Consider the following 26883-nt stretch of genomic DNA (forward strand, 5'->3'; position numbering starts at 1 on the left):
TGTTGGATATGCACAAGATGTTAAAGATACAGTGTCTCATTTTGGCGGTGTTGATTGATAAAAGGGCATCATTTTGTAAAGCTATAGTTTTAATAATTGGAGATGTCATGTTGTTGAGTTACAAGAGGGAAGCCGAACCCTTTTCATATATCCTTAAAGGTTATGGTCATGTTTGTTGTGAGCATAGTTGAAAGTTCCAAACCCATTTTTTGTTGGCATTTTGTATTTAAAAAATGATGTTCGTAATCATAAAGTATGTAAGCGTCGCACACTCCTTTTAAAAAAAATAAATAAATATAAAACTCACATAAAAAAAAAAAAAATTAATAGTAACGCTTACACAACCCATTATTATATTTAACATTAATCTTTATAATTTATGCGTGTCTATGCCACTGTTGCCCACTCTTTATGGTTTATTGTTAGCTCTTTAATAATTATGGTCAATTGTCCTGGCTCGGTTCTCAACCATTTCCAGCCACTACAACAAAACCAAACGGTATGACCAAAGCTCCATACTTGATGTTCCAGCCACCAACTACTGTCACAGTCACACTCATGCCCTTCAATTAAAAAAAATTATTCTCATCAATCACTATTTACTACCTCATCCTATGAAAAAACTATAGGTGTGAAGGGTAGAAATGAATAGTGGATGATGCCTAGCATTGCTTTTGAGTTTGAAGATGATGTTAATATGTAATAGATCTGAATATTTGATTTGATTTGATTTTAGAATGATTTGATTATAACAAAAATCATTTATCCCCCTAAATTGATATTATCTCTATATTTGAATTGTCTTCATCTATCCCAATTCTCCTATAAACAGAAGTCATTTGTACCGTAAACAAACAAAGAAAGAAGAGCAAAATGTATAGCCCTTTTAGTGATGGATGTAGGGATCATAAAATCAAACCACCAAAAAATTGTCTCAATTTCTCTCATTCTTCCCTTTCCAAGAAACGATATATAGTAACAATGTTGTTTCCAAATTCTTATCCCAACTCGAGACTCTCAACTAAGAAAGATAAATACATAAAATGAACTCTATCCGTATCAAGATACATTAAGAACGTTCTTACATTATTGTCGTCTGTATCAAGATGCTTTATAGTTCTTATCCAATCTTTTATGATCTTAAATGTGAGAGAGATAAACATATAAAGTATGTTCTATGTTTAGAGATCCTCATCAACATAAGCAAATCCTCCTATTCATGTTTACTAATCGTTGATCCGTCCGAAACCCTAAGGTTATAAAAACTACACATTACCTTTAAAAACAAAAGCAAAAACAAAACTACACATTAACTAAAACATTTTATCCAAGTTTTTTTGTTTTGGAAACTAATTCTTCTTAAATTAAGTTGAATGTCCAACTCTTACCCTACCAGTTCTCTCTTTAGTTTACGAAAAATTAATAGGTACTCCCAAACCATGGATGAAGTGGCACTCCAATCCTATCACAACATGTCATATAATCAAACTTGCTTAGTTTACATAGTTAGAAATTAAGTGGAGCAGTGAAACATGTACTGACTCCTTATTAAGATTCAACTCAACCGTTAAGATGAACGAAAAATAGATGAATTACAGGCAACAACTTGAAAGGTAACAAGCATAGAGCTGAGCTGTTTTTATTACAATGTTGAAGTGCATGAGTTTATGCATGCACCTACATATGCACGTCCAAAACCATTGCAAATTATTATCAATGATTCGACAATGAATTATACTGCATGTAGTTAATTGTGCATAGATATAGAAATCATGGCAGGAAACCTTACGAAACAGGCAGCAGGGAGTTTTGAGATGGCTCTGTCTCAATGGCTTGATATACGGTTTATACAGTTTATCACGTTTAGGTACATAAATCCAGAGGGAATTTTACTTGTAGAGATTGTCAATTTGCTCCCTAAACTGAGCCACAACCTTATCCCTTCGAATTTTCATGGTCGGAGTCATTAACCCGCTATCAATCTGTAATTGAAGGGTATGATTAGCTGAATATCATATTTTTATAGTTTAAATGGAAATCCTGATGCCATTTAGGCAATGAATGTGAGCAAGAACATCTTACAGTAAAGGGCTCATCAACAACAAGGATTGGTCCTATTTGAAATGAACACTCCGAAGTCCTGCATGAAAAAGGAAAAGAACAGAATAATAAAACTTATGAAAACTTTTAGACTGGAATATATTACTCTTTTTTTTTTTTAATTTCCTAATACTATTTTCACACCTAAATGCAAATGAGAAAGACATAGTTTCAACATGCATGGTCATGCAAAAACCAAGACTCAACATTCATAATCAAAAAATCAAAAAGCTTGAAGAAAATTCAAGGAATGCAGTCAGACACTCAACTCAACCCAACCAGAATTAATCCCAATTAAATTGGGGTTGGTTTTTTCCCCCCATAGATTTCAGCCTAGCCAAATGCCCAAAGATCTACTTTTCTGCCATCCAAAATGACACTTCCGTTTGGGCTTTCATCTCTCTAGTATTATATCATTTTTTACTACGCTTACCCAAGCCGTTTTAGGCAGCTTTTTCAACCACTCCCCACTCCAACTTGAATTATATCAAATTTTCTCTCTTCATTGCAAAAGTCCAAACCACCTTAAGTGACTTCCCCTCATCTTTCCTAACCTTTTGACCAATGATTTTTTGCCGTATCTTACCTAGAATTTTCACCTCTTCTTCTTGGCATTCTCTGCTTATTCAGTGGATTTTAGCTTATTAAAACCCCAAGCTTAATGTGATATGTGAAACACAGTTAGTCTAATAGCAGTCCTATAAAGTTTCCCTTTCAAATTTATAGCTCTACTATGGTCACATAATACCCTTTATGTTCTTCACATACTTACCACACTTACTGAATGGGCGATATTCTCCTCAATTTATGTTATTAATTAAAATTACCAAAGATGATTGCTGTTTAATTTCGCTTAGTCATCAAGTTATACAAACCCGTCACGTATATTTCTACTGCTATTGAACTTGTACCCTATATGCTCAGACAGAGGAGTTGGGAAAAGACAAGAAGGGTATTTCCCTGAAAACTCATTTAGAAAGGAAGTGTCACATCACTAATTTTCGATAAACATGCTGATCACAGTGAAGACAAAATAGTAAAGACTTTATCATAGTTATATTAACTTTAGGAATCCAGAACAGATTAGATGCTCCAGCAGTCTAACAATTCAACCTATCACTGTGTCTAAATAATTGTCCTTAATTTGAATCTCAGAAAGACAAGGCAGAGGAAAATAAATCCCCCCACCCCCATCTCCCAATCTTTGCCCTCCAGGTCAGAGGCTAGTAAGAAAAACATATAGAATGAGACTTCTATAGGCAAGCAATCCCTCTTTGATATTGTTCAAAATAGTTGGGTTGAAGCCTTACCATGTTCTCAATTCTTTATATAAAAGGCTGGTCATTTTTTCCTTACTAAGGTCAGAGGCATTGCCCTTGACAATAGACAGTTCTTTTGCTGCCAATAGAACCTCTTCTCTGTTTGGAACAATTATAGCTCCAAGACGTCGTTGATCCTGTAATTTGTGAAAGCCACTCAATAACTAAAATCACCATGATGGCTCCATGTGGCAGGATATACGGGAACAACTAAAGTGAGTAAGCCCAAAAGCAGTAAGGAAAATTTGGAATATAATTCTGAAAGTTTCACCTGGCCGATAACAACTATTTGTTGAATTAGACTACTTCTGAGAGCAGCTTCTTCAAGCTCCCCCGGTTCAATGTTTTCACCTATTTTTCTCCAAACAAATTAAGTTAAATAATGCCACAAAATGGTGGCAAGCAGATATATATATATATATATATATATATATATATATATATATATGTATGTGTATGTGTGTGTGTGTGTGTGTGTGTGTGTGTGTGTGTGTGTGTGTGTCTGTCTAGTTAGCATACCAGTAGAGAGAACTATTTAAATAATGCCACAAAATGATAACTAGTTAAATAATGCCACAAAATGAGAACAACTATTTGTTAGCAAGAAAGATCCGCAGTCAGTGTTAAGACAATATTTAGCATACCAGTAGAGAGAACTATGGTATCCTTGGCACGCCCTTCAAGAACAACCACACCTCCGCAGTGACGGCTACGACCAGTGGAATGGTGAGGAGCAATCCAACCTATATCACCAGTGCTTAGCCAACCATCCTCATCTAACGCTTGCTGTGTGGCTGATGGATTCTTTAACAAAAAAGTATCACTTAACATAATCATAAATATGAGAGGCAGTTATCAAGAGTTGATATTAAACGAGTAAGACTAAAGGTAGTTGTGTTCAGAGATTTAATACTAGCTCCCTCAAGAAAAGTTCTGGAAGATTACCTGCAATGAAAATGTGGGTTCTTAAACTGAAAAATCAAATCAACCTAAAATGTTGTTTAATGTCTTGTAGAAAGAGCATTTGAAATCAAATAACATACAAGATTCCTGGTTGGAAGGTTTCCTTAATAGCACCTTAATGATGGGCTTTCAAAGGTCCTTAGTGGTAAACCACTCCCATAAATAAAGCATTTAGATTTGTAAGGGACAAAATAAGCTTTTAAGATTTTTTTTTTTTCTGATATCCACAAACTATTAACACTAAATAATTAATGCTAAATTTCATGTAATTACCTGCCTTCTGTGTTTTGAAGCCATGGAAAATATGATTACCCTAAAACAGCTTTGGAAGTGTACCATAACCATTATCTCTATCTTATTTTAATAATTCCCTATATTTCCCACAGAAACATCAAAGAAATAAATTTTCATTTTAATTGAAAGAAAATAACACCTACCTTGTAGTAACCTTTCATCACTGGTGGCCCCCTAACTTTAACAATTCCCTTTGAACCAGGTGGGAGAGCTTCATTGGTTTCAGAATCTACAATTTTGAATTCTGTATGTCGAATTGGATGCCCAACGGAACCAAGAACCTTCAAAAGATTATTTCTGTGATATCATCGTGTGATGTACCAATCTATATAGGAGTAGATGCACTTACAATAAACCGCATAGTGAATAATAAAACAAGAATACTGGAATAGAACTGAAAAGGGTATGTTAGAAGGACTTATCTAAGATAAGGCTAGAATTGTAATATTAGAGAACGATTAAATGTACACCTCGAGTAAAAATTATTTTAACCAGATGGAATAGATTTAAAGACTTGAAAGATAAATAATATAACTACAGGATGCTTGCTTGTTACAATTTATTCATGTTTAAATGATGTCGAACTTGGTGGATCTATGCATTTCTGTTGATCTTCACTCCTTCCATCATCGTTTAAGAGTGCAGCAGAGCAGACTAGTTCACAAATGTTCCTATTATAACCGTGCAGCCAAAATGTGATAATTGCAAGCAAGCTAAATAGTACAACTTTTCCCAGCAGATTGAGACAATCTTGGTGTAATCAAGTGACTCAGTTATAGCTGGAATATTTGGTTTTGTGAGTCACTTGTATGACATCCTATCAAAGTCTGAAACCTTCTATTCTATTTTCTCCTAATACAGACTTTGCAGGTCTAAGTATCACACAAGTGTTCTACATTTTGAAATTAAGATGTGCTTCTTACTTATCAAAAAAAGATGTGCTTCTTACATTGCAAGTAGGTCGTCGTGCAGCAACAACAGGAGAAGACTCTGTTAAACCATACCCGTTTTGCACTTTCACGCCAATTGCCTATATGCAATATCACACTAATATTAGAGACAAGAACTAGAAATCCTGTGTGGCAAGGTAAATACACATAATGTTCTAACCTCAAAAAACTTATCGACATGCAAAGGCAAACTACTGCCTCCACTTACGCCAGCCTGCAGCATTGCCAGGGATAGCTTTTGCCTTAGTAATTTTCCTTCTCACAAATCTACAGTATAATTTCTAACTTTAAGGGAATGGAATCTCATTTAGATATGATAAAGAAATACAGTACCTTTCCCGGAATCAAAGAGATTTACAAAAATGGAAAAATAATAAAAACAGCTTCTTACAATAAATATGTAGTAAAAGGAACTTTCTCTTCTGCCAACAAAAGCCCTAAATAACATTTTTTGGAGAGATAAACCCCTGAAAGTCTCCATGTGAGACTTTAATGTAACATGCTGGACATCACTTAATCCAAAAGTTTAAATCTATGAGTTTGATTATCTTATAGCAGCTAATCATTCCAGTCATTGTGGATTTTACACTCACATGGGCACTCATGAAAAATATCTCATTTGCATGTAGGTCCCTATTACATTGACCTAATTCCCCCTTGCACAAGTCCTTTACAGAGTCAAGAGTAAAATGTGTGTTCTATGATTTCACCAAAAGCAGTACCACCGAATGTAAATAGCTCCAAAAGCCACCCACTTTCAACAAAGGCACCAAATGCGTCGAGACCAAGGCACTCATCCAATCAGAAAACCAATGACTCTCGTACAAGTATATCACACCACATCTTTAGTAGATAAATACTTGAAATTTCTCAAAGTGAAAACCTTCATAATATTTTTCAGGACACTACTTAGGAGAAAAGCTTAAAACTATGGGTTGGGACCCAGTTTTGGAATATCACTCAATATGGGGACCTAATCCTCAAATACACTAACAAAAAGCTTTCTAAGAAGTTTACCAACTTAAATAGAGAACAGAGTGATAGAAACAATTGGATGACATGAAAAGAAGTTCTTTGAGAGAAGAAAACGTCAACAGCTCAAACCATTTTGTTAGAGTACCAACTTGTCTAGGAAGTTTGAATGTTCGTTTTTTACCAAACACAACAGAACAAAGAAGAATGGGCAATGCTCCTTTTCCACCAAAACTAAGTCTTTCTGAGGCAAAAATAAAACAATTAAACAAAACAATACCTTCGATATTCCGATAGCAGAGTGTATTCTACCATAAACAATTTTCTTTGCCAACAGATGCACCGGCCATAATATTGTTGCGATAAATCTTGCCCATACCCAGTCCAACATTGAAACAAGATGCAAAGGTTGTGTTTGATTGCTCGTTAGACATTTTCCCTTGAACCAAATTGAAACCATTCAAGAAATGAAGTGATGGGATGGAATGGAATACAAACCAAACGAAATGAGAAAAACTAAGAGAGAATGAACTAGATTTTATCCAGTTTGATGTAAAGAATAGGTAACAAAAGTGATGGGGCAGGTAAAAGCATGAAAGTTCAAATGCATTGATTAAAACTGTTCCATGATATTTTGATCTACAACATGGCACCCATCAACTAGTGGTTTACAACCACTTTCATGAGGGCAATATGGTAGGTTTTATTGGCTACTTAATTAACTGATAGTTAGATTGAACAGGCCTCCACATGGTAGGTTAGTATGTGCCGTGCTTGATATACACGTTTTTCCACTTCCTAACGGCTTGTAACTTTTGGTATGGTGGCTCTCCAAAATATTTTCATTAATTGTTGGACTTCTGTAACAAGAAGGCAAAATTGGTCAAAGGACACATGAAATTCAAAAATATTCAAATAGAAAGGACTTACTAAGGCCTCGTTTGTTTTTAGGAAACATCTCATCTTATCTCATCTCATCTCACCCCATCATTACAACTTTCTCAAATCTCCACACAAAATAAAATAAACAATTCAACTTTTTCAAATCTCAAAACAAAAATAATATTAAAAAATATATTCTAACAATATTTTATTCAACTTTTCAACTTTAATCTCAACTCATCTCTGAAAACAAACAAGCTCTAAAGTGCCATCAGCATAGAAATATGTTTATTAATTGTTGGACTTTTGTAACAAGGCAAAATTGGTCGATGGACATAAATGAAATTCATTAACGTTCAAATATGGAGAACTTACTAAAGTGCCATCAGCATAGTGTTGGAAACAAGGAACCAGTGAGAGGATTTTCAGTTATATAATATTTTACTAAGAATTATATTTTAGCTAAATCACTATAAAAGAAACAGTCATTAAGTTGGGGAAGTTAAGTGGATTGAAGCAGTCTATAAGTGAAGAATTCAATTATAAATTATTTAGTTCCTCAATCCCAGCTTCACAAAGAGCTCTTAACCCGTAAAATAGTGGAAGCTTATGGTCAGCAGACCAGCATCTGCAGCTTACATGTTTTTTTTATTGAAACAGTATGTGTCTCTAACACCATGGCATCAACTAGAGAGACATTCACTTTCAAAACAAAGCAAGAAACCTTCCAAACATAGAATTTTTTTTTTATAGGTAAAAGGTAAAATAAATCTTCATTGACTCAAGTAAATAGGCATTGCCCAAGTACACAGGAAATGACATATATTGCTTTTGAATGACAGATATTCCAAACATAGAAAATGACGGATAACTGATGGCACACAATCATAATACAAAATTATCAAACCTCATAAATTCTCTTCAATTCCATGTATGTCAAGCTGACTCTTACAAATGCAAGGGCAATAAGCTTACGTGCAGGGGAGCTACTAGAAATTTGCTTTTGGATCCCACTGCAAAAAGAAAAAATTAATAAAAGGAATGCTCTAAAAGTAAATGATTTACCCACGCAAAGGCTAGATTATACAAGATGACTGAGCAGGGTATTCATGATTCCATTATTGGGCACAAAAGAAAAAAGGCAATATAGCATTTTGAAATAGTTATTTCATCATCTCTCATCAATTTTGAAGACCCTCAAACTGTATCAAGATCCTCATCAAAAAGGGAAGTGAACTACGAGCATAAAAAGAAGAAGAAGAAGGTTCAAATGGATTATATCTTCTAACAGAAATACTCGGTCTATGAAGAAGACTTAAAAATTGCTTTACAAACTGACCCGATTAGATTTGATACTTCAGATATTAGAATTCTTTTTATTACAAAGTAGATCTAACATATCAAATCCAGCCACATCAATTTCTAAACTTCCTTATTGTAGTTCTCTTTGTAGACCTAGTACTTCTCATCTTCTTCAAACACAGGGCTAGTATTTTCCCTTGGCCATTTGATACTTTGGAATATGCTTCTACTAAACGTCCATGAACTCAAGGAATATAAATCACAATATTAAAACACTGCATCGAATCAATGTAACTATTCCTGAAAAAGAACATACCTGTAGAGTGTCTCATATACTAATGGAACAGAAATCACATACTCCGGTTGATAATGCCGCAAGTCATCCTATCGAAGAAAAAATAAATAAATAAACAAATTGGCGCATTGCAATGTAACATATCAAGTTTAAAGCCAAATTCTGAAATGGCTAAAGTATATAGTTTTGTCCACTCTTGCAACTGAGATAGGAAAGAATATCTTAAAAACTAGGGAACAATATTATTAAAGTCATTCAAAAACATCACAAGAACCCAAGCAAAAAAAATACATCACAAGAACATTGAGTAACAAAAGCTAGTCACGTTTAAACGTGCATAGAAGATTAAAAGAAATCAGAAGAAGAATACCTTCAAGTTTCTTACAGTCGTGTATACTTGTTCGATTCCATATGTGAAGATAAAATACTCACAAGATCGTTCATATGCATGCCAAGGTGGAAGCATGCTTAGAAATCGATCACCGACTTCAGCAGGTACAATATCCCACAAATTTTTTATCTGGAAAAAGGATAGGCAAGAAATAGCATCAAGAATAAGCTAATTACCAAGTCAACTATTGTCTTCAATGGTAACAAGTAACAACATGAAAGCAAGGAAGGTTAAGCACAAATTATTAAAAGAGCTTCAAGCAAACTAATTTCAACATAATAGCTTGCCCAAATACAATGGAAGCTAGATCAAAAGTAAAAGTTGATGATAGGACTGTCTAATTAAACAACCATCTTTACACAGATACAAGTAAGCACCAACATTGCAAAAATACTGTCAAGCCATAAAAAATGATATACGACTAGACCTCCAAGAACAAGTAAAGTTGAATCACTTAGTGATTTAAGAAGTTCAGCCCATACTGTTCACTGGTTTCTAATATGGCGTTGGCTTTGAAGGCTTGTACCATCCCAATAACGAATCCAACTGGTCAGAATAGTAATAATGTAGCTCAATTAACCACATTAGTTCACCACATTTACTATTCATATCACTAATTTCAGAGAAATTTACATACATAAGAAAATAGTAAGTCGATACACGAAGTCAATAACTATTGTTTGGCTTGCTAAAGTAAGACAACCAGAAAAGAGTCAGCCAAAAGTAAGCACTCAGACCTGGTGCAGCAGATTCCGATGAGTGAGCATAACACCTTTCGGATTGCCGGTGGTTCCACTTGTGTATACAAGCGTAGCAATATCATCAGAGTTTATGGCTTCATATACAAAGTCCTGTCCTGCAACCAGAATAGTGGTTTCAGGAAAAAAAAATTGTTGATACCCTACGGAGCTAACATGTTTACTCTCCCATTGTTCTCTGTGGAAATTCAGGATGTTATTTAAGCTGAAAATGTATCCTACTTCTGGCTTAGTCCTGCTTGAGGCTTTTACGGTCTAGGCATTCCAGCTTTAATCATTAGAGTTAATGCAAATTCTTGAACACTATACCTATAATACCAACAAGCCCAGCTAACGATGCAAATATATTTCTTGTTCTAACTGATAAAATCTCAATGAAAAATTTTCAAAACAGGAAAATTAGGAGGATATTTGGGGGACAAATTTAGATTCACACACTTTGTTGAGATAACACACTTTTTTCTTTTTAATTATTCTTAACTGTCCATCTTTTCTTTTACATTATTGGAAGACTTTCCACATTCGTAACCATAAACTCATTCTGGTTATTTATTTAAACTAGAAATTCCTTTTGGTTAGCAACATCCTAAGATTCATTTGTTCAATTCTGGCCATGGGAAACAAGGAGACAAGAGAATATCGACAGACAAGGCTTTAGTATGTGTAGCAACAACAAGAAGAAGTGTCTGCAAGTAAAACAAATAGGACAATTTTGTTAAAACTCAGTTGATTGACTTACTAGCAGCATGAGAATCAAACAAAGACCTGCGATTGTCTCGTCCCAAATCTATAATTTCCTTGTAAGTAAAAAAAGGCAACCCCTCTACTCCTTTACAAGCCATGGATGACTTCTCTCCCCAGAGCAGAATGACAAATCTCATAGCAGCCTTGGAACAGAATGTTTCAGCAATTTGATTGAACATTTCAGGGCTATCCACAACAAGTGCAACACTGTAATAATTACAACAATCGAAAAAAAAAAAATCAATACTCTGTCTTAGAGCTGTTAATAATGAAGACCAGGAATATAACTAACCAAACTCTCAAGAACAAGTCATGGCAGACAACTTGAATGTGTGCATAGATTTTAGACGCTTCTAATGCTCTAAACACCTCTTCTGAGGTTTCTGATATCCACACATGCACTGTGGGCACCAGTAGCCTCCCTCCCTCATGCTAGAAATAAAATGGAAATGGATGAATAAAAATAAAAACTTATTACTCCCACAAAACATATTGACTGAAAACTATTAATTCCACACAGGGTGAAACGGTAGGTAAAACTTTTTTCGGAATCAAATAAGTTGTCAGGTTATAATGGTACAGCTGAATATCCCAGCAGAGACTAAATACTTGCCCATATGCTCGTGAAGTAGTGAAATGGACAAAACGAGGGAGTCAAACTTGTCCTATGAGCTACAAACTCATAAAAAATAATACTTGTAGTATATGTATGTGCATGTGTGGTTGTGCAGGCATCAACTGTATAAAATATGATAAGCAAATAGAAGAAAGGAGAAACGACACTTAGCTAATCCAAAATATATCTCTATGCAATCCTCACACCTACTTTGCCATTTGCAATCCTTCCACCAAACTATCCACCAACTAGGCAACTATATTGGAACTCCAGTTTGAAAGAATTATTGAAGGATAGTGTGAAACAAGTGACAAGTGCCACCAAGGCTAACCAAGCTAGCCAAGTGATCAACACATTATAAGCCTAATGAAATATCTTAAGTATCCCAGTTAAGCCTTGCAAAATGTGTATCCAAGCCAAATGTAATTACTGAATCACACTGAGCCTCATGAAATATCCAGAATATCCTTGTCAATCATCGTGTAATGTCCAGAGCACCCCTTAGGCCTTACAAAATTACCATACTACTCTAGTAATATAGACTGTAGCAGAAAATTCAATTTTGAGCTTTCCCTGTTATATACGCTTGCATTTATGAAGAAAGCTGGTGTATGTTTCCAATGTTGCTTGGTTAGTCATTACTGAAAAATCAGTAAATTGTATGCCTTTGAGAACTCCAGTTTGGTTATAGTACGAAATTTCTTTCTAGAGGTAGAGGTAACCATTCTCATCCCCACTTCCTCCAGCTCAAGTTGCTCTTCCAAATCCACCAGTTTCTTTGGCCACTCTGCTTCCTTGGCATTCGTCAGCCTGCCTATATGTAACATCTCCTACCCCATTTACACACTTCTCCCTCAACCACTTGATTACCACAAATAAATCAATCTCTTACTTGGCGCATGGCAGTGGCAGTTACACTGTTGCAGGAGCAACCAGATTGTGGAGCAACAGTCAGAGGACCCCTGTGTGCTCACCTACCGCACCTGAGCTCCTCAAGTGTAGTTTACTCAATCGACTTGGCTCGCAACCAGTGGCACCATACTCGTATAACAGGCAGAATGTGTGGCAATTGGCAATGACGAACTCACTGCTGAGGATCAGCTAGAGTTGAAGACGATGTGACGAATGAGCATTCACTAATTTGATTTGGTCCTCTTCACACCAGCAATGAAGGCAAGCCGGATTTCAATTGAGCTCCCGTTGGCTCTCCATCATGTCTGATGCGGAGAATGAATATAGTTTGATGATCAATAGACTTTATTTGACTATTCTTTACCAGTGACAGAGGTGTAAGATTCCTCAGCTTTCAGATACTTAGGCCTTGTTTGGGTAATGAGATATTCTCAGATATTTTCAAAACTTCTCATAATTTCTTTTCCAAACATCACTCAAACACAAAACACTTTTCAATTTCAAATTTTCAACTTTTTCATCTAATCATTACCCAATCATTATCTAAACACAAAATCCAAAACAAATTTCCAAAACTTCCAAACAAACACAAAAAACAGTACAAATGTTTCAAATTTCAAAACAAAAATTATATTCAAACAATTTTTTAACTTTATAATATTTTTATTCAACTTTTTCTCTCTCCTTTCCCAAAACCCAATAAAACATCTTACTCAAACGATTTCATTATTATTCACAGAATTCTAAGATATTCTAAGTGTCAAAACAAGCCCTTAAAGAGTCAAATAACAGTTAAGTGAATTGTATTATAATCCAATTGGAGAAGTTTGTCAGTCAGAATGGACTTTGTGTTTGATCATTTCAAAATTCAATCCTGGACTACAATAATTGCCTATATATATATATATGTATGTATGTTACATTGGCCACACGTTGGGATGAATTTATGGTTTTGGGCTTAATTTGCTGACCGAGGCTAAAAGTTCATTGTTGGGGTTGTGTGAGTTCCAGTTTGTTGGGGTTGTGTGAGTTCCAGTTTTGGTCATGGTTGCGTGAGGATTGTTGGGTGACTCAAGACAGTTTGCTCACTAGGTGGTTGTGCTACTGTTTGTTTCATAATTGCAAAATGGAACATGGGATCAAGAAGAGAGGCTCTAGGCTGAGATTAGATCACTTGCAAGGGGGGTTAATACAGTCATTTCACAAGTTCCATTGGCCCTGACCGTTCGTCTGTTGCAACTTTCAGCACATTTAATGGGTGACCTAGACAACAAGGGCACAATGAAACAATTCTTGAAAATTGGAATGTCAATCAAGTCAAAAATAGTATGACAGAGAGATTACAAATGGGCAGTACTAAAGAAAGAGTGTTATTTCCAGGTCTGACAGCAAACAGAAAATTTCACACTCAGAAGAAGCTTATATTATCCAATCTATGCATATTGATATTGGCAAGCTTAGTTGAAATAAGCAGAACATTGACTGAAATAAAACTGCTTACCGAACCTTTCAGAGTGATTGTATATATGCAATAGCTCTTCGGCTGATGACCTTGAACCCCTTACCACATTGATTGCCCCAGTGGCCATTATACCTAGACTAAAATAAAGCATGAAAGTGAGTTTAAAAATACAGAAATCTAACTACCAGTAAATACAATTACCGAAAATATGCAATAAAGATTTTTATTTTGTTTTGTATTTGAACAAGTTTACAACATTTGAAAACCATCCTTTATATACCCATAAACACATGAGGAAAGAGACAGAGAATACGAAACTATCAACCTATTATTGCATTTGCTTGCGGTAATTGTTGCACATAGAGAATAGAGAATATGTTTGCTGGCAGTAATTGTTGCACATAGAGAGGAGTGACCATGAAAACTTCCAACAAGCTGGCAATCATACAATGATCTAAAGAAAGAAAGCCTTAAGCCAATTTCCAGTTTTGTCTACTCAAGGTGCTTTATGACCACCTAACCTTGAGGCTAGCCACAGAACTGCCATGGAACACTGGATGCATAGTGCAACTAATATGTGTGCAATAGAAGTTGCACATTATTATACCAAAAAAGATGCAGATATTTGGGCGTAGTAAAAAGAAAAGGCAAATACATACTGCTTGGTATCAGTGTTTTCAGGTACCAAATACCCATATCATGATGGCGTGCAATCACTAATAAAACAATTCTAGTAGAAATGGCAACCATATTCACCATAAGCACATGACTAGGCATGGAAACTCAAGCAAAGCAAATTAATCACCATAAACTATCAACATTCTTCATTAATGTGTTTGCTTGCGGTAATTGTTGCACATAGAAAATATGTGAAATAAAAAATAAACTTAAAAGGATAAGAGCATACAAGATCACATGTTATGCTCTGTTATTATATTACAAGTTATTATATCATACATAACAAATAGCTTAGTGAGAAAGATTTGGAAAGATATCCCAAAGATGGAAAATGTTCTACAAGATACAAGAACTTATATTATGCATCCATATGTATCAGACACATCATACCTAGCATATTTCAAAAAATGGCATTCAAATTAAAAAGAAGTTTTTTTGGTGTTTGGATCTTTTACAGAAATATTCTTATCATTGTTCTCCTCTCCTATTTATTAACCTTGCTGTTTAAATGAAAAGTGCACAATGTTTGAGCCATAAGGGTAAGTCCTATTATCCATGTGAAAGCTTTTCAGCAAGACTGGAGAAAAATGAAGCAGCATCTGTGGAGTTGATAGGGAAACATATAAAAAGGGAAAATAAGAATTTCAAGGTGAGAAAGTAAGAAAGGTATTTCAATCAATTGAAATGTATTTCAATCAATTCAAGTAGCAAACACCATCTGAGGTTCCCCTTAAGTTTTAAAAATATAAAAGGAAAGGCAGATAAGGCATGGTGGACAAGGAAGGATTCAGCAGGCACAAGTTGGTTTACAAAACAAAAACAGTAGGGGGGGGGGGGGGGGGGGGGGGGGGGGGGGGGGGGGGGGGGGGAAGGAACTCTTCTTTGGAGGCAACGTCAAAAGAGTACATAAATGAATGTCTTAATTTCCTTCTACATTACGCCATACCACTTACTACATAATAAATACTCCCTTCTGTAGTTTCCAACATCATATATCAATTACCAATAAATTTAGAAGGACCATACTAGGAGGTTTCATATACTTTCTTTCTTCCTAAAAAATGAGCCCTTTGAAGTTCAAAGAAAAAACTCATTTTCAGATGCAGGACCGCATGGTATCTAGGCAATAAAGTCAAAGATAAGATAAACTGGCGCTTACCCTGATCTGCAACAAGCCACCGGCATGAATTATCAGCAAAAAGTGCTAGCTTTTCATCAGGGTTTACTCCAATAACTCTAAGGCCTTCAGAGAAGTTCAAAATCTCATTCTCCAGCTGCAATGCCAAAGAGGGAAAAAATATTTCAAAAGAAAGAAAAATACCCAAGAGGAAGAGATTTTTTACCGAATTTAATTTAAGTGGAAAGCATCAATCCAGGTTTAATAGTATGCCCCAATTTTTTCACTCTAGCAGGTTTATCTCTATATCCAGCAGGAAAGTGGAAAGGGAGAGGTAACGGCACCCAGCATCTCAATTTAGATAGTTTGGCCCCTTTTTTTCCAAACCAAACCTTTAATGGAGACTATTATCTTGTTGATGCAACCATTGACAAAAGAGTCAAGTTGCTGTAATTTTCCGTTTTGCAACATAATACTTTTTTTGGCTCATATACCATATCGGATTGCAATAAATCTTATACAGTCAGGTCATAGTCTGTGGTCAGAGTATCATTTGATTTCAGTCATTATTTATGAATTGTGTGCACTTGAACAGGCACAAGCAGTTCAGAAAGTTCATCAAATGTTTTAGCATAATTCATTTCTGGGTTTAGCTTCTAGATTACATTTGATGGTTTGCCTTGTTCTAGAATTTCTAATTGTATTAAGACTCTTCTATTGGGTGTTACTTGGAATTTGTTTCCTAGTCCTAGGAATTTGTTTCCTAGTCAAGTTAGAAGTATTTGGTATGCACTTGTACTAGGCTAAACAAACCATCAATACCCAAACACAACAGCTATCCAGATTTTCCCAGAAACCATTTTTTCAGAGACAAAGCTCTTCCCTTTATATCCATCATGTCAAAGCCCTAGTCAATCTTTGAGCCCTAGTCCTTTCTCCTGAATTTTCTTAACCTTAGAGGCACAAATGTATAAATCTAAGCCCACCAAAAGTACATGTCAACAGACTGCCTAAATAGGTCCGACATAATTTGTGGTTTAAATGATGATAATTTACCTTAAATTTTTGATGATTCTAATATCCTAGTCATATATAACATCAGACTATGCATAGCCAACCACCTAAAGGTAGTAAGGAAGGTTGTTCAGGTAGTTCATCTGATTCTAGAGTCCATTCATGAGAGGGGAGTGCAATTAGAATAAAGAAAGACGGTGCAAGTAATTATGCCAAGGGAGAGACTAGGTTGACCTACTCATTAGTAAATTAAGATAAGCGGATTCATCTTAAGAAGATAAGAGTTTAAATATGGTCATCATCTGTTTTAGAGGGAAAAGATTTGAGTATTTTTCCCATAAAGCACATAAAGAAAAATATGTCCATGTCTGGTACATAGAATTTACAAATGGGGAGAGTCGATATCTTCTTCTACCCATGGCAAAGCACAACACAATCATATTTGTCTAAAGATCGTTAGTTATCTAAAAACCATGGGAGCAACAATTACAGATTTATGGATGTGCAAATCGTGGAAATAGAGACAATGAGATGGATGTGATAGGAACAAATACTGAGAAATATTGAAAAGATTTGACCTTTCTGCCAATGAACTCTATCTCAAATGACACTGTCTTCAGTTGGAGGATGAGACTGTGTTTAATGCTCATTGGATATATCAGTGAGTAACTTAGCAATAAAAAAAGGGGATTTGACCTGTTTATATGTCATTTGTGAAGGTGGAGAGTGGTACGGATCCACCACTGCTACGCGATCACCATATTTATCTGCTGAAGACCTCCAGATGTCAGGAACAGCTTTCCACTCATCACAAGCCAAGGCACCATTGCTGAACGTTAGAGATCTTTCCAGGAAAGGACAGTACCTTCTTATCTGCATGTCCCCTGTCTTTAACAGAAGAATTTGACACAAATAATTGTCAGCTCTCCCTAACCATGTTTTCCAAGTTTGTATTACAAAATTGCACCCAAGTTACCTATCTAACAAGCTAAATTATTCCATGTTTTCTCAAGCTTACAAGAAGAACAACAATGTCTTTTGCAACATAACAATTGTTAAGATATAATATAAAATCTACCTCTTCCCATTAGCTTAAGCTTTAAAATAAAGATGATTTCATACGGTATCAGAGCAAAGGTCCTAAGTTCAAACCCTAGCTCTACAATTCACATGGTATAAGAACAATGTCTAGCCCACACTTGAGGCGGAATGTTAAAATAATACAAAACCTATATCTTGCTATCAATTTAAGTTTTTTAGACAAGTAACAATGACAAGAACATTGCTATTGCTTTTCAAGGAAATATAGAATAGCGGGAACATTTAAATAAGTTTGATTCTTTATCTGATCATAAAAACCCCATAGAATCCTGGGTCTTGAACAGTGATTTGATTGATGATAAAGAAAGAGAATTCTTGGTTCAGTTCTCCACCTTAACAACAGAAAAAATGATTGATCAAATTCTATGCAGTCTGACTCATAGTGATCATTTATCAAAGAATGACTCTGGTTATCAAATGATTAAACAACCGGGAGCAATTTCCTTACGATACTTAGTTGACATTCATAAAAGTATCTAATGAATTATGAGTTCAATACATCCTGTTTAGCAGAAAGACGGATATTCCTTGCTCATTATCAAACAATCACTTATTCACAAACCTCGTGTGGGGCTAATTGTTTTCATTTCCCATCTCATGGAAAACCTTTTTCACTCTACTTAGCCCTATCCACCCCTCTAGGGGTATTTTAGTGATAGGTTCTATAGGAATTAGACGATCCTATTTGGTCAAATACCTGGAGGAAAACTCCTATGTTCCTTTCATTACAGTATTTCTAAAAAAAAAAGAGAGAATTGATTCCATTAGTAATGAGGATTCGGAATATCACACATTGATCAATCAACGAGAGATTCAACAACTAAAAGAAAGATCAATTCTTTGGGATCCTTCATTTCTTCAAACGGAACGAACAGAGATAGAATAGAATCAGACCGATTCCCTAAATGCCTTTATGGATATTCCTCAATGTCCCGGCTATTTACAGAACAAGAGAAGCAGATGAATAAAGCTTGGTGATTCTCGACAATGGTTCTCTACAAGATCTTGGAAGAATTTCTTGGGAATCCTACAATATCCATTCGTTCTTTTTTCTCTGACAGATAGTCAGAACAAGCATCTGGGTTTGAATCCTACTAATAGGTCCATTAGAGATCATAAATTGTTGAAGAAAGAACATGAAACTTCCTCTTGGTTTCTCAAAGCCTGGTGATTCTCGGCAAGCTACTCAAGTCTCTATATGGGCTAAAACAGTCCTCTAGACAATGGTTCTCTAAATTCTCTTCACTTCTGGTTACTTATGGTTTTAATCAATCAAAGTCTGACTACTCATTGTTTACAAAATGTTCAGGTGATTCTTTTCTAGCATTGCTAGTCTATATGGATGACATTGTTATTGCTTCCAATAACTCTCAAACTGCTGCTGATCTTAAAGCTTTCTTGCTAAGCTGAAAGATCTTGGTGTTTTGAGATATTTTTTGGGGCTTGACATTGCGAGGTCTGCTAAAGGTATATCTCTTTCTCAAAGAAAATATGCTCTTGAAATTGTTTCTGATAATGGTCTATTAGCTGCTAAACCTGCTAATTGTCCAATGGATCAGAATCTAAGGCTTTCTAAGACAAAGTCCGCAGGTCCTTTGTTGGATGATCCAGCTTCTTACATAAGGTTAATTGGTCGTCTTCTTTATTTGATACTTACTCGACCTGATTTATCTTATTCTGTTAACACTTTTAGTCATTTTTTGGAATAACCTCGGCAGTCCCATTACGATGCAGCTATTAAAGTAGTCAGATATGTTAAAGCTACTGCAGGCCAAGGACTATTCTTTCCCAATTCTTCTTCCCTGCATTTGAGAGGCTTATGTGATTCAGATTGGGCCACTTGTCCTAATTCCCGAAGATCTGTTACTAGCTTCTGCCTTTTCATTGGAGATTCTTTGATTTCTTGGAAATCAAAGAAGCAAGTTACTGTTTCCAGATTCTCTGTTGAAGCTGAGTATCATTCCATGGCTTCTACTTGTTGTGAAATCAAATGGCTTATCTCTTTGTTTGCTGATTTTGGTATTTCATTTTCTTCTCTTCCTGTGTTGTATTGTGATAGTCAAGCAGCTCTTCACATTGTTGCTAACCCAATTTTCCATAAAAGGACTAAGCATATTGAGATAGACTATCATTTAGTGAGAGATATGGTTCAACATAAAGCTGTAGTGACTCTTCATGTTTCTTTTGCACATCAGTTGGCTGATTTTTTCACTAAACCTTTGACATCAGACAGGTTTCATTTTCTTCTTGGAAAGCTGGGTGTCATCAACCTACACACTCCAGCTTGAGGGGGGCTATTACAGATGTATATGATATTAATTTTAATCTAATTATAACATGTAATCACGTGCACCTTAGTTACTATGCACCTTAGTTGTATTCCTTTACATATTTCGTGTATTTCATTCATTTGTACAGTTTTTTCAGATGATACTTCTAGAATTTTCCTCTATCAATAGGTATTATCAAGATCCAAGTATACCCGTAACTGGCATATAAATTTCTATTTGTGAGGAAAGCAGCACTTTTCTTCAAAAGAGTAGTGTGCAGTAGTTTTGACCTCCACCCTGATTTAAATTCACAGCTCCCCGGATAAAATCTTTGCTTTTTAGTATGTTACTTGGGAAGAAGGGTATAAGCTTCGATAGGAAAACAACATGAACCATGGCAAAGCGAATGTAAAAACAAATAATTTGAACAAGAGAAATGTCATCTAAAAATACAATAAATAAGAATACACTGGATGCCATAAAGGGTGTTCAAGAAATACCTTGGATTGGCAAAAGATCAGCCCATGACGATTGACAGAGTCTCGGACTCGCCCTCCACCCCATTTCCCACATGTCCTCTGAACGATTTTGGTTCTGGTGTGTTTGCAGGAAAAGAGCATTGAGGTTAAAGGAATCGTTGCCATTGGGTTCGCAGAAAAAGAAGCAAAAGTTGTAGAGGAAACAGAGTAAAGAGGGTTCATAATCATAAGATCTGCAGACATGGTCATCATCTACAGGCACAGAAAGAGAGAGACATAGTAAGAGTTGCGAGATAAGCGAGGTGGTGAAATAGCTTGGAGAGTGTGAAGAAATGTAACGGGATGTCGTTGGAGCATCCGCCGAGTCCCTCCGATCCGAAACGAAAGAGTGTGGGAAGCGAAAAGAGTACAGAAATGGAAACCGGACAAAATTACAATCAAACTGTCGTACGTGCGTGTAAACCGGACAAAAGCGATAAGCTCGATGATTTGATTTGAATATGAAAATTTTGTTCTTACTGTTGATCGACTAAACCCGTTAATTATTACTCTCACTTTTCCCTTTGGATTTTCTGTCTTTTATTTTATTTTTATTTTTTTCCGACGAGGATGTCCGGATTTATTTGTCCGGATTATCTTTTTTTTTTTTTCTTTTATGATACATGCAACCCTCCATTTCACACGTACAGGATATAATTCTCGGATCATATATTTAAGAAAAATTATATTTATCATCTCTACATATTTTATATTTTAACTTTTTATTTTTTTATTAAATATGTGATATATAAATAATAAGTACAAAAATTTTATTAATTTAAGAAGAATAAAACTAAAAATAAAAGAAAAATATGGTGTATGATATGTGGAATGATGAATAACAAAACTCTTATTCTATTACCCTTTTTGGATGGATTATTTAGTTTGAATTCTTGTATTTTTTTTTATGAGATTTATATTATGTCAAGTCGAGTTTGCATCGTGTCTATCTTAATTTGACCTATTTAATTAAATAGATCTTATCCCTCAATTTTAATCTATTAATTTCGTGTTATGTCCTTTATATTGGTAAAAATTATAAATTTTAAATCTCAGGCATGAAATTAAATAACGTAATAAAATAAATAAAATCAAGATAGCATCTCTTTTTTAATGATGATAAAAAAAAAAACATAAATAACTTTTTTTCTCTCACCTATAATTACCCAAACAGCTTACACGGTGTTAAGAAAAGAAAATGAACTAAATTAAAGGAAATGACATTGTACTCGTTGCCTGAGGTCAACAAGGGGAATTATAGGGGAAGCTCCACAATGTCCAATGGAGGTGCGTGGATTCGTAAAGAACATAAATATTTCTTTTTTGAATAAATATAAATAGAAGTCATTATTAAGAGTATCTATTTTACATATATGATGTCGTATTATTTAGACCACACATCTCCCCAAGTGAGTGTTAAGAACAATCAACTAGAAGCAGTCATGCAGTAAGTGCAAATTGTACATTGTTATAATAGATTCTCTCTAGTATTACTCTTCTTTTTTTTATTCAAAAAGAAAGAGACTAAGAGACATAATAATTAAGGTCGTCTAATCTTCTTCTTTTTCTTTTCTTCAAAGAAAATTGTCATCATCATTTAATCATCAAGAAACTTATATTCATGATCAAATACATTTTGAAATATCCACATATCAAACATGAAAACATAAACCAAAATAATGCATTTGGAGCTCTAGTAGTACACTATTTCCTTTTATGATTGGTCTGATCTTCATTACTACTGATATTCTCTATAGACAAACGTCCAAGAGACAAGACGCTCTTCCTAAACCGAGACGAACTCTTTTTTTATTTTAATTAACAATAAGGAAACTAAAAAAGAAAGCAGTAAGATGATAGATGCGAAAAATGACATATTACAATTTGAACCAACTTCGGTAGATTTCAAAATCTGTGACGGAGCGTAAAGGCAATATGCTTGTCTCTTTTCAGACACAAATGTCAGATCTGAAAGATTTGGTAGCTGCGAGTTCGATAATCTGGTGTTTGTGGCGAGAAGAGCTATTGAAAGGAGTGGTGCGTGAGGACCACTTGTAGATGTGGGCGGCGTGTGAGGACTACACACAATATTTTTGCAAAATCATCACTTTCCTCCGAATGATTTGTGGTCTAGAAGTCTATTTGTGATGCGCGTGTCTCTCAAAAATTGCTAGAAATCTGTAGATATGTCTTTGACTACCTTGAAGGAAACAAAATAAAACCAAGTAAAAATATCTACCTTGATAGATAAGATGGGTGGATGGAGGAAGGAGGGAAAGGAAAGGGAGGAGGTAGTTTTAATATTGGTTCAAGGCAGTCTAATCTAACTTGAGGTCTAAGATAAACATTTTAAAATTTTCTTTTTTCATTTTGATATGGTAATGTAGTAAACTATAGTCTATTGTGCTGAATATAAATTCTAAAAATTTGTACTTTTTCTTAATTATTATATAACTTTTTTAATTAAGAAAATTTATTAATTACACTCTTAACATATTTTTTTCTCCTATATAAACATATAAGGTTAATTATTTCTTTTATATTAATTACCAAAATAGCATTTCTACAAGTCTTTATTTTTAAGCGTCTGTCTTAATTTTTTTTACAAAGTTTCTAAGGGGGTCTAAGGGCTTTTTATTTCCTAACATAGGCCATTAATATCTTTTTCTTAAGAGACTTTTGAGTAGGGAGCTTTAGCAATTGCATAACTTGCCGAGGCATTGATAGCCACCCTTAAACATGACGACAAGGAGGCACATCGTTAGGTAGCCTCGGTTATTCTTATCAATCCATAATTATTATTAAATAATTTAAATAGTCTCGAAATACAGATACTTGACACACTCGTTCTATCATAAAATATCATATTATTAAAAGTAATATTATATTTAAATAGCTTGGCATAGAATATTATGATAGAATCTTAACTTTTTCATTTATATCAACAACAATAATATTTTCCCAAAAGTCTTTCCCAATTTAAAAATGGGATTGTCGATTTTAAAGAGAGAGAGAACATAAACTCTATGGGTTGACTGCAACAACCACGGCCTTAATGATAAGTGGGGATAATTTACTTCACTTTGGTCCAATATTTATAATACCAAGGAGATATTATGCATTAACCTTGGAGGTAGTTGTGATAATTTAAATTTTAAAGGCTACTAAGAAAATACAATATAACCAGTCGTTGATGGAGGTAGCATAATGTTTGGTTGGAGGTAGTTGCGATGATTTAATAGTAATTAATACGTGAATAAAATGCTTGTAGTAGATGGATGTAGCATAATGTTGGTAGTTGTTGAATTTATTATGGTAGTTCCAAGTAAGGTGAGTTTATCCGTGTCGAATTTATTTCACCGATGCTATTTTTCAAAGTAATGCTGCATGTATTTAGGGGTGGGCAAAAACTCTGAAATTTTGACTCCGGCCGAATTTTGACAAAACTCCGACTCCAATAGAGTCGGAGCTTTTAGAATTCTGAGTTGGAGTCAGAGTGACTCTAACATATTTTTTTAAAAAAAATCACATAATCAAAATGATTTCGTTCCACTTCAAAAGGAACGACATTGTTTCGCTTAGAAGGGGAGTCCAAAATGCAAGACCCCATACTGAAGTAACTAAACAACGTCGTTCTGGTTCAAACGTGAAGCAGAACAATGTCGTTTCTTAAATAAGGGGTCTAAAACGCAAGACCCCCTTTGTCTGTTGTCACCTAAGGCCGTCGCGAGCCACCTTTCGGAATTCATCATAAATTGTTAGCCACTCAGCACTCACTCACTCGATTTTTTTGAACAGTTTTAGAATCTTTTTATCACATTGTGGTTTGAAATTTTTGAAATGTGTATGATTTGTTATTCATTTCAATGATTTGTTGTTTGCATTTCAATAATTTCAGTTTCTAGGCTGTTAAATTTAAGAATTGAGGAATTTAACTTTTGAAAAAATCTGGTCTTTTTGTTCCAGACAACGTTCACTCGAGTGTCGCTCGAGCGAACGTTACACAAATTGTTTGCTCAAGTGTGGCTCGAGAGGACGTTCAATTATTTTGTATTTTATTTATTTTTAAAATCACAAACACGACTAGACATATATGTTTTTCCTTTTCAATGTGTTCCAATTTATAGATAATTTTTATAACATGTTAAATGACGGTTGTTTATTAATTATTTCAAATTATTTGCATAAGAAATTATGGATACTACACCATCTCGCCACGATTCTCCACAAGAGGATGACGATAGCCGTTGGCGTCATCGACAGGTATTTCGGGCCGTAGACCTCCATCTAGAGTAGCTATCTCATGTACAAGTAGTCAAGTTTCAATAGATTTAGAAAATGTTTATATACTTAATGAGGATGAGGAGTTGATGAATGTTAAGGCCGATTCACCAACATGACCTAGTAAAAAAAGGTTGTGGATATGGGAACATTTCACCAAAGTTTCTGGTGATTGTGAGAACTCACAAACTTGATGTCACTACTGTGAACAACTATGTGGTTGTCATTTGAAGAATTAAGGCACATCAATATTAATAGTACATCTTAAGGAATGTCAACAATATAAGATAAACAAAGGGCTAGTGGCAACTGATCAGACGAAACTGAATTACGAGACTTCTATGGCCACTAATAGCACGCAGATTAAGAAGCTATCCATCCCTCAATACAGTGAGAAGATATTGAGAGATGTTCTTGAGGAGATAATCATCACTGATGAGATACATTTTATCACGGTTGACAAGGCAAACTTAAACAAATTTATGCACACTTTAGAGCCATGATTTCTCATGCCTTCACGTTATATTGTGATGTGCGATTGTTTGAAAAAGCATGACAAGAAGAAGGCAACTATAAAGGAAATGTTTGTCACCATTGGCCAGAGAGTATCATTTATGACTGATGCATGGATGTCCAAACAAAATGTGAGCTATATTTATATCACAACCCACTTTATTAACAGTGAGTAGATGTTGCAAAAACAGATTATCGGCTTCAAAGAATTGTTGATCACAATAGTTCATCCATTGGTAAGGAGATGGGTGACTTTATGAATGATTGGAGGATAAAGTGCTTTGTATCACGACTAACAACGTCAGTGTGAATGACATTGCATTGATTGGTTCGAGCGGAATATGACGGCAAAGGTGAATATAATTCGTGAGAACCAGTTTATCTATGTTTGATGTTGTACTCATGTCATCAACCTCATAGTTTATGAGGAGTTTAAGGAGGCTAATGATTCTATTACTAAAGTCTGAAACCTTGTGAGATATGTGAGGGCTTCCCCTCAACGACTACGCCAATTGAAGGCAATAGCCGAACAGTTTGAGAATTCATTTGCTAGTATGTTGCAACTAGACGTTTGGACTTGGTGGGACTCTACATACATGATGTTGGATGTAGCATAGAAGTATCAAACAACGTTCAAGCGGATGGAGGTTGAGGATGGGGGCATGAGGTATGCTTTGCTAGAGTCAGTTGGGGGGAGAAAGGGGCTCGGTGCACTAGACACAGTTGATTGGGTCAATGTCAGGTATGTTGTTCAATTTTTTTAGTTATTTTATGACATAACTATGCGGATATATGAGACAAAATATCCTACTACGAACATGTACTTCTAGGAATTCTCAGGGTTTTATGACCACTTGTAACAAAATTGTGTTGACAGTATGAGTTTGTTTAATTTAATGACTATGAGAATGAAATCCAAATATAACAAATATTGGGATATGTGGATAAGATAAATAGATTATTATTTATAACTGCGATCCATGACCCTCAATATAAGTTGGCGATTATAGAAGATCAGATTAGGGAAGTCCTCGATGATGAGGACGTTGGTCAACTTATTAGATCGCTTAAATGTGGTATTGATAATTTATATAGACATTACAACAACAGTAAATAGTTTTAAACCGAAGGTGGTAGCTCCTCACACCCGACCGGCTCAACCTCTTCCTATGATGACACACGTGCATAAGGTCCAAATTTATTACTGCTACGATGGTATCGTCAAAATTTTGCATCAAATAATATTATGCAGTGTAAGTCTAAAGTTGAACGTTACTTTATAGAAGATGTCGAGGTACCTGGTGAAACATTCTAAATATTAACTTGGTGGAAGATGAATTCTGGCAAATTTTCAGTCATTTCCTGAATAGCAGGGATGTACAAGTCAATCATATTACTACAGTTGCCTCTGAGCCGGTGTTTAGCACCAGA

The 26883-nt window shown here is 35.1% G+C and overlaps 1 protein-coding gene across 9 annotated transcripts; it reads right to left on the reverse strand.

Annotated features, from left to right (window-relative positions):
- Positions 1–1573: 1573 nt before the first annotated feature.
- Positions 1574–23229, reverse strand: LOC121252459 (probable acyl-activating enzyme 16, chloroplastic). Of its 9 annotated transcripts, none has more exons than XM_041152143.1 (19): positions 20641–21018; positions 17635–17657; positions 17466–17536; positions 15798–15912; positions 14005–14092; positions 10966–11177; positions 10206–10324; positions 9448–9597; positions 9099–9166; positions 8388–8493; positions 6879–7037; positions 5787–5840; positions 5626–5706; positions 4820–4957; positions 4064–4223; positions 3691–3770; positions 3411–3556; positions 2083–2140; positions 1574–1982 (listed from the first exon to the last, which is right to left on the reverse strand). In XM_041152143.1, the coding sequence occupies exons 3-19, from the start codon at positions 17478–17480 to the stop codon at positions 1890–1892; spliced, it is 1842 nt and encodes a 613-aa protein (XP_041008077.1). In that variant the 5' UTR covers positions 17481–17536; positions 17635–17657; positions 20641–21018; the 3' UTR covers positions 1574–1889. The 9 variants fall into 9 exon arrangements, with proteins under 9 accessions (XP_041008077.1, XP_041008069.1, XP_041008053.1 ...); XM_041152135.1 differs by having other exon boundaries at positions 17348–17536; positions 20641–20676; XM_041152119.1 differs by having other exon boundaries at positions 17466–17657; positions 20641–21077.
- Positions 23230–26883: the final 3654 nt, after the last annotated feature.

This window comes from Juglans microcarpa x Juglans regia, chromosome 1D (assembly GCF_004785595.1).
Source record: "Juglans microcarpa x Juglans regia isolate MS1-56 chromosome 1D, Jm3101_v1.0, whole genome shotgun sequence".
Lineage (NCBI taxonomy): Eukaryota > Viridiplantae > Streptophyta > Magnoliopsida > Fagales > Juglandaceae > Juglans > Juglans microcarpa x Juglans regia.